Raw genomic sequence first — 9313 nt, 5'->3', positions numbered from 1 at the left:
TGGGGGCTCATTTGTTGCTTGCAACGAAGGAGCATATATGGGAAGGGGAATACGTACATGTGTTCTTATTGTACCGAGAGCCTGAACAGAAGAAGGATAGGCAGGAAGAGAAGGAAAATGAGAAATTTAAAAGGAAGAAGGTAGATAGGACCTGGGGCAATTGGTTGGCAGGGTTTTTTATCTATATGGGGGTAGTGATCCAGCGCCAGCCCATGGGAGCGGCGGTCTTGGTGAAGTACCTTGATACAGTTTTTAGAGCACATATGGAATTCATGGGGTCAGCGTAGCTGGCCTATGATGAATCGTTTAGGATGTGGGCAGCAGTGGATTGTTACCTGCATTGGGACAGGAAGGACCATGAGTTGTGGTTGCAGTTTATGACTGCAGCTTGACCCATGCAGGGTGACAGGGCAGATAGTGGGCATTTGCTTGGTAAGTCTGCCAGTGTGGATCCTACCTGTGGGTTCACGGGGCAGGGGGTTCAACCCCACCTGCTCTGTTGGGAGTTTAGCTCCAAGGGCTTTTGTAACAGGAATCTGTGTAAATTTAGGCATGAGTGTTCCATTTGTGCTGGCTCCCACCCTTTCACCACTTGCCCTAGGGCTCGAGGATTTAAGGATTTTCAAAGGGGGAAAAACCAGGGGCTGGAGGACAGCCTTCTGGAAAGGGGCCCCACGCCGATTAAAATTCCCCAGCTTATGTGTTTGTTGTGGTATTATCCGAGAAGGGCAGATGCAGCCTATTTGGGGGAAGGTTTTCATTGTGGTTTTAGAATTCCAGTTGTTGGAGAGCATAGGCCTTATATGTCAGGGAATCTTAGGTCTGTAGTGGGTATGGAGTTAGTGGTGCAGGAGAAAATTAATAAGGAAGTGTCTGAGGGACGGGTCTTAGGCCAATTTGATCATCCTCCCATGCCCACGCTAAGGGTTTCCCCCTTGGGCATCTTTCCTAAAAAAGATCCTGGACAGTTCAGGCTCATTCATCACCTGTCTTATGCGAGGAGGTAATCGGTGAATGATGCTATTCCCAAACATTTGTGTTTGGTGCGTTATGCTTCCTTTGACAGTGCAGTTTTGATGGTCCAGTGTTTTGGCCAGGGCGCTCTCATGGGTAAGTGTGATATTAAGTCAGTATTTCACCTCTTACCAGTCCACCCTTTGGACTTTGATCTGTTGGGATTTTCTTTTATGGGTTTGTTTTATGTGGATCAAGTTTTGCCCATGGGGTGTTCTATTTCATGTTCAGCTATTCAATGCTTTAGGACATTCCTTGAGTAGGCTCGCAGGAAGCGAGCTGGCAGTGATGTAGTAGTGCATTATTTAGATGATTTTCTCTTTGCTGGTCCTGCTGGTTCACAGCAGTGCAGCCAGCTGATGGGGACATTTGGGCAGTTGGCAGAGGAGTTAGGTGTGCCTTTGACCAAGGAGAAAACCGAGGGCCCATCTCCTGTGCTCACCTTTTTGGGTATTTAACTTGACTCGGTGGCACAGGTGTGTCGTTTACCAGCAGTCAAACTAGGGCTTTGAAGTGCAGGGTTGATAGCATGTGGGAAGCAAGGAAGGTTACATTCATGGAGCTTCAGGAGTTAGTAGGGCATTTGAACTTGCATGCAGAAGCATTGCACCTGGCAGAGCGATTCTGTGCAGGATTTGTGACCTGATGAAGGGCCTAAGCAGGCCTCATCATTGAGTTAGAGTTACTAGGGACATGAGGGTGGATTTGCTAGTTTGGTTGCATTTTTTGGAGCAGTTACTTTTGGCATAGGGATTTGCTTTGGAGGCAAGTTGCAAGTTCACTCGGACACCTCTGGGGCTTTAAACTTTGGGGTTGTTTTCTGGGATAGATGGTGTGCTGAGGCATGGCCTGTGGCATGGGCAGAAACTGGCATCACTAGGGATTTGACAGGGATGGCCATTTTCCAGACTGGTATCAGGAGTAGCAAACACGACTGAGAAGTACAACGGGTGGACTTCACACAAGGTGCCTTGTCTCCAAGACTGTGGTGGCCATGCTTTCTTAGTGATCATTTCATCATTTTAAGAAAGGCTTAATCCTGAAGGCACAGGGAGCCTATGATTTTCATGACATGGAATGCGTTACATTGCCATGGAATGCAAAATCTGGAAACTTTTCTCAACTTGTTGTCATGAGAAAGTGTTTGTGTGTGTGTGTGTAAAATTATGCATGGTGTGGAGAAACTCATACAACCAGAATTTGTCACACTCATATAGCTAGAATTTGGGGCCATCCAATGAAACTGAATGTTGGAAGATTTAGGACAGATAAAAGAAACTACTCTTTATACAGCACATAGTTAAAGTGAAGAATTTGCTTGCAGAAGATGTAGTGGCAGCCAGCAACTGGATGAGTTTAAGAAAGGATTGGACAAATTTATGGAGGATAAGGCTATCCATGGCTACTAGCCACAGTGGTTGTATTCCAGCTACATTGCCATAGGAAGCATGCCTTTAAAGACCAATTGCTGTGTATCACAAGTTGGGATCTGTTGCATTCAGATCGTCTTGTAGGCTTCCCATCTGGTTGGGCACTGTGGGAACAGGATGCTGGAACAGATGGGACTTAGGCCGTATGCAGCAAGGCTCTTATATCCTTTTGTTCTTATGAATATAGTAATATGTTTATTAATTACTTCAGTAAATTGTTTTCCATTCCCCGTCTCAACAGCCAACCAGAATCCCATGGCTACTGAGCATGCTCAGTCCTTATTGGTCAGGGGTTTTGTTTGTTTATTTGTTTCCCTTCTTTTATTTCTTAAGATTTTTTCCTTCTTTCGGGCCTGCCAATATCTCTGTCTTGCATGTGGATGGTGCCATGTCATCTGCATAGGGATCCATGCTCAGATAACTGAGATCACAAGCACTATGTATCTGGGATAGGGAACCTTTTCTGTGTTGAATAACATATTCCCTTGGGTGTGGTCTGTTGGCCAAATGCTGCCAGTCAAGTCATGAGGACATCGGTGATGGCAGAGTCAGAACTGAATGTGGCAGGGCCACTGAGAAGTTTTCTCTTTCTGTTCCTTTCCTCTCCCTCTTTCTGACATGCTCCCATTCTTTCTCTATTGGGCTTCATATGCACTATACATTTAAATCAATATTGGACCAAGTTTCAAGAGGTTGATGTCACTGCAAGAGAGTTTTACCACCATGGATACCACTCAATCTCAGAAGGACTTTAATATGGGCCACATCTGCACCATGCAATTAAAGAGCTATTATTCCACTTTAACATTCATGGCTTCACTCAGAGAATCCTGGGAACTGTAGTTTGTTAAGGGTGCTAAAGGTTGTTAGAAGACCCCTATTCCCTTCAGAGAGCTACAGTTCTCAGTATGGTTTAATGGTCAATCCCTCTTTTCAAGGAACTCTGAGAATTGTAGCTCAGTTAAAGGAATAGGGGTCTCCTAACAACTCTCAGGACCCTTAAAAAGTAAGTCTTCTCAGGATTTTTTTGTGGGGAACCACGGCTGCCTAAGTGGTATGATACTTCTTTAAATGGTGCTATATGTATTCAATGAGGATGGCAAAATGATAATAGAACACAAAGAAAAGGCAGCAGTGCTCAGTTCCTACTTTGGGTTAGTCTTCTCCCAAAAGAATGTCTATGGCCCTCCTGGCAAACATGAAGGGGCAGGATTGCAGTTTGAGAGTGATAGACAAATGGTCATGGAATACCTAACCACTTTAAACAAATTCACATCTCCAGGGCCTGATGAACTGCATCGTAGAGTATTAAAGGAAATGACGGAAGAACTCTCACAACCACTGTCTATTTTCTTTGTGAAACCATGGAGGATGGGTAAAATGCCAGATGACTTTAGGGGGGCAGTATTGTCCCTATCTTTAAAAAGGGCAAAATGGAGGAACCTGGGAACGACAGACCAGTCAGCCTGACATCAATCCCTGGGAAAATTCTGGAGCAGATTATAAAGCGGTCAGTCTCTAAGCACCGTGAAAACAATGCAGTGATTACTAGAAGCCAACATGGATTTATCAAGAACAAATCCTGCCAGATTAATCTTATCTCATTTTTTGATCTGGTAACCTTCCTGGGAGACTCTGGAAATGCTCTGGACATAATACATCTTGACTTCAACAAAGCTTTTGATAAGTTCTCCATGATATTCTTATTAGCAAGCTAGCTAAATGTGGGCTGGATGGAACAACTCTCAAACTGGAGGGAGGTAATGAGTGGGGTACTGCAGGGCTCGGTCCTGGGCCCTGTGCTCTTCAAATTTTTATTAATGACTTGAATGAGGAAGTGTAGGGAATGCTTATCAAATCTGCAGATTATACCAATTGGGTGGGATAGCTAATATCTTGGAACACAGAAACAAAATTCAAAGTGACCTTGATAGGTTGAATCATTGCACTAAAAAGAACAGAATGAAATTTAACAAGGATAAGTGCAAAGTTCTACACCTAGGAGAAAAACTAAGTGCACAGTTATAAGATGGGGAATACATGTGGTGTAGTGGTTATGGTGTTGGACTAAGACCTGGGAGACAAGGGTTCAAATCCCTACACAGCCATGAAGTTAATTGGGTGACTTTGGGACAGTCACTGCCTCTCAGCCTCAGAGGAAGGCAATGGTAAACCCCTTCTGAATACCGCTTACCATGAAAACCCTATTCATAGGGTTGCCATAAGTCAGAATTGACTTGAAGGCAGTCCATTTCCATTTTACTTGGCTCAGCAATGCTACATGTGAGAAGGATCTTGGAATTGTCATTGATCACTGAATATGAGCCAACAGTGTGATGTGGCTGCAAAAAAAGGCAAATTCTATTTCAGGATGCATTAACAGAAGTATAATTTCCAAATCATATCAAGTACTAGTTCCCCTCTATTTGGCACTGGTTAGGCCTCATCTTGAGTACTGCATCCACTTCTGTACACCACACTTTAAGAAGGATGCAAACAAAGTGGAACAGGTTCAGAGGATGGCGACAAGAATGATCAGGGGCCTGGAAACAAAGGAGGAAAGACTGAAAGAATTGGGCATGTTTAGCCTTGAGAAGAGAAGACTGAAGGGAGATAGCACTCTTCAAGTACTTGAAAGGTTGCCACTCAGAGGAGGGCCAAGATCTCTTCTTGATCATCCCAGAGTGTAGGACATAGAATAATGGGCTCAAGTTGCAGGAAGTCAGATTTTGGCTGAACATCAGGAAAAAAAATCTATTAGAGCAATACAATAATGGAACCAACTACCTAGAGAGGTAGAGATATTCAAGAGGCAGCTGGACAGTCTTTTGGGGTATGCTTTGAGTTGGATTCCTGCATTAAGCAGAGGGTTGGTCTTGATGACCTTAGACCCCTTCCAAATTTTCTATTCTATGATTTTCTGATTCTCTGAAATGTAGGGATGGGGGAGAAATTTGATTCTGTTTGCATAGCCTTCCTTTGAAATGTGCACTTATCCAAATTTTGCAAAGCAAAATATTTACGTAACTATATATTAGGGGGAAGTATGCATAAATATATTAATGAAAATAACATAAAAATGCATTGCATTGGGCGAAATTGCTTGCAAAAATGTACATTAGTCAAAATTGCATACAAAAATTATTAAGAGAAATTTGCACTAAAATGGTAAAGAATTTTCATGTGGATTTAAAAAAAATGCTGCAGAAATATGGAGAGCCAAATTTCAGTTTGGAGAAATGAGAAATGGAGAGAACCGAAATTTAAATGTGTAGTGCAAATGGGGCCTTTGCCCCCTGCAAAAAGCTAGAGGTTATAGGTTGCTCACTCCTGCTATATATGCTAAATATTCAAGATTCTAAAAGAGAAGAACATTAAACCTCAGGGATAAAGTGCCAGTGAGACATATGGGAATCTGGTTCATGTTAGCCTGGGAATTAGGCTTCCTATGGGGAAAACATAATTTCACTAGAGCCCAGTTAAGGACTCTGATTTTTATCATCACAATATTATGTGTTGTCCTTTTGGGGGCCAGTCTTTATTCTCGGCCTGCTTGAAGATCTTCAGCTCTGGCATAAAAGTGGGTAATTTTGTGCATTTTGTAGCTGATTGTTGGTGCATTATTTAGTATCTACATATCCATGCACATGAAAGGTAAAATTACATTACACATAAAATGGTTTTGCCTGTGTCTACATGCTGCTCTTTCTCCTATGGCATCATCATTTAAGACCTGGCTATACTCCCAGGCATTTTAATGTTCAATGTGTTTCATTTAATTTTTTTTTTCCGTTTAACTTGTTGCTGATTTTATTGTAATTTTATTGTAATATTGTATTTTAATCTTGTTTTGTTCACCACCCAGAGAGCTATTCGCTATGGGCGGTTTAAAAATGAAATAAATGAAAAATGAAATGAAATGAAATCATTTTAAATCATTTCAATTAATCTAGCACTACTTTTAAGGCAACCCAATGCAAGTTATACTTGTAAAAAATATTTAAATAGCTTGCATAGGTTTACTTTACAATACATTGCTGATATGGTGGGAGATGAACTGATGTAGGACCAGCAGCAATAAAGCTGCTACTCTATTATTAACACAAAGATATCTACAAGTTTGGGATCCACTGTGGTCAGAAAAGCTGGTAAGATCCTTGGGAACACTACTGCATATGGTATTTTAAGGAGAAGCTATTTTCAACCAGCTCTAAGGACCTTTATCCTCCTGGAGGAATCTAGCCAGTCTCATGAAGACTGTTTCTGTTTCAGTCAAAAGCTCAGACGTTTGCACAAGGGGAAACTTAGAAATGTCATTCCAAATTTTGCCCTAGATGAAATTCAGCAGCCACACTGATGTTTTCCATTATTTCTTTTGTGTATCTTCAAACATCATTATTATGTTACTTGAAGGAATGCTTCATCCCATATGTGCCCACTTGACTGCTTCGATCTGTGTAACTGGCACTTTACAAGTGCCATAGAATGTTTGTTCTGCCAGAAATCTTGCAAGAAATCATTCTTTTCATGTGGCAGCACCTAACACTTTGAACTCCCTGCCCATTGATGCTTTGATTGTCTTGATTTCAGTGCCTACGAAAACTTACCCAGGCATGTATTGTAATGTTAGCATGCAAATTTGACTTGTGACTTTAGTAAGTTGAAGTGCTTTAAAATTACTGGTTTATATATATATATATATATATATATATATATATATGAATATTTTAGGCTGTCATTCAGAGGTCTTTTGTTCTAGTAAGCAGAACATAAATGTTGTTAAATAAATAAATAAAATGTTACCATCCAGTTTTTACTTCAACAATAACCAACAATATCTAGTATTTTGTTTTGTTTGTTCGCTGTTTGTTTGCTTTAACAGGAGAGTGCATCTGCAGCAGCAATGCCCAATCAAACGTCTGTGACTGAATTCCTGCTTCTGGAATTTTCGAACACTCGGGAGCTGCAGCTCCTTCATTTTGCCACATTTCTTCTAATATACCTGACAGCTCTGGTAGGAAATATTCTCATCATTACAACTGTAGCCCTTGATCACCACCTTCACTCCCCTATGTACTTCTTCCTTGCAAACCTTTCCTTTCTTGACATTTCCTACATCTCTGTCACCATCCCCAAATCTATGGTGAATGCCTTGATCAACTCCAGACTGATCTCTTACTCAGGGTGCGTTGCCCAGGTCTACTTGGTCATCACTTTTGCAGATGCAGAATTGTTCTTACTCACAGCAATGGCTTATGATCGCTATGCTGCCATCTGCTACCCATTGCATTACAGGGTGGTCATGAACTGGAATGTGTGTGGCGAAATGGCAGCTGGTTGCTGGGTTGGTAGCATGCTCTATTCTGTTGTGCATACGACTAATACATTCAGGTTATCCTTCTGTCAGTCCAACATCATTGGCCAGTTTTTCTGTGATGTCCCACAACTATTGAAGATATCTTGTTCAGATACACGTGTCAATGATACCTTAATGTTTGTCCTGGGTTATTCATTGGCATCTATATGCTTTTCTATAATATTTGTTTCCTATGTGTACATCTTTTCCACTGTGCTAAAGATCCCTTCTTTCAAAGGAAGATACAAAGCCTTTTCTACCTGCCTTCCACACCTGGTGATTGTCTGTTTATTTCTGGGCACTGGAGCTTTTACTTATACAAGGCCAAGATCAGCATCCTCAGTTGGTCGAGATCTTGTAGCTGCTGTCATCTATTCTGTGGTGCCTCCATTGATAAATCCAATCATTTACAGTCTACGGAACAAAGAACTAAAAGGGGGCTTGAGAAAATTAATTAAAAACCTTAAAGTCCCTACATCAAAACTTATTTCTCACAGTGTGCTATCTGGTAGCTTAAAAAAAATATCTCTGCAATCTCCTGCCCAGTGAAATGGTCTGCATCATCTAGTATCTAAATAAATAAGAGGACATTAATATAACAGCAGGCATTTTTTTCTCACACATGCATACTATCCCACTGACCTTGCCCTTATAACATCCTATCTCTTGCCTGACAACAGGGCTTACACAGATGTTTTAGGTATTGAATTGAAGAAGTTCCTTAATCTCTCTCTGTGTGTGTGTGTGAGAGAGAGAGAGACAGAGAGAGAGGCAGAGGCAGAGACAGAGGACTACCAGTTTCTGCTTGCCTTCTTGCGGTAGTGCTTTATTTTCAGAGTTTCACAACTCATGATTTTCATACATATGTCTTCTGGCCCTAGGGGTCACACTTGTTTTACTTAGTTTTGCATTAAGGATTAACAGACGATAGAGGCAAATGTGTATATTTGTGGATATTTTAGATCTTATATGGCCAAAGATAGCTACTTCACTTTTCCTGACAAGAACTCCTACATGGTAAAAACTAAAAAATATCCAAGTGTCTACAGGGGAAAGATCAGATACATAGTAACATCCCGTCACAGGGGATCAGTATTTGAAGAAGATATCTAGATATTTAATCCAGATTTTTTTTCTTTTGATACCTATAATCCATCTATTTTCTTAAAGTTTAATTCCCTAAAAATTGATTGGTGCTATTTTAGGGCATGCACCTTTCCTACTACAAAGGGGATCATTATGCATTGTAAGAACTCTGCCTCCCACCCTCCAGTCCTGGTTTCCCTGCATAGATACACCACTGCTGAGTTACAACATACCTGGCAATTTACACCAAAGCAAGTCTTCCTTTGTTTATCTTGCTACAGCTAGCAAACTATGAGAGGCCAATTATAGTCCTCTTTGGAGTAACCTGTGTGCTAAAAACTTGGAGGTACATAGGAAGCAGTCAGATCTGAGTGGCAGTGGCTCTCCAGGATTCAGACAGGGGTTTGGAGATGCCAGGATTGAATTT

At 41.3% G+C, this 9313-nt stretch overlaps 1 protein-coding gene across 1 annotated transcript; it reads left to right on the top strand.

Moving 5' to 3' along the window:
• The first annotated feature begins 7347 nt into the window (after positions 1 to 7347).
• Positions 7348 to 8349, top strand: LOC133367970 (olfactory receptor 14A16-like). The gene has a single exon (XM_061592057.1). It carries the CDS (start codon positions 7348 to 7350, stop codon positions 8347 to 8349), a length of 1002 nt encoding a protein of 333 aa, XP_061448041.1.
• The last annotated feature ends 964 nt before the right edge of the window (positions 8350 to 9313 follow it).

Source organism: Rhineura floridana, chromosome 11 (assembly GCF_030035675.1).
Source record: "Rhineura floridana isolate rRhiFlo1 chromosome 11, rRhiFlo1.hap2, whole genome shotgun sequence".
Taxonomy (NCBI): Eukaryota; Metazoa; Chordata; class Lepidosauria; order Squamata; family Rhineuridae; genus Rhineura; species Rhineura floridana.
The sequence above is the reverse complement of the archived record's forward strand: the minus strand, read 5'-3'. Positions and strand labels throughout refer to the sequence as shown.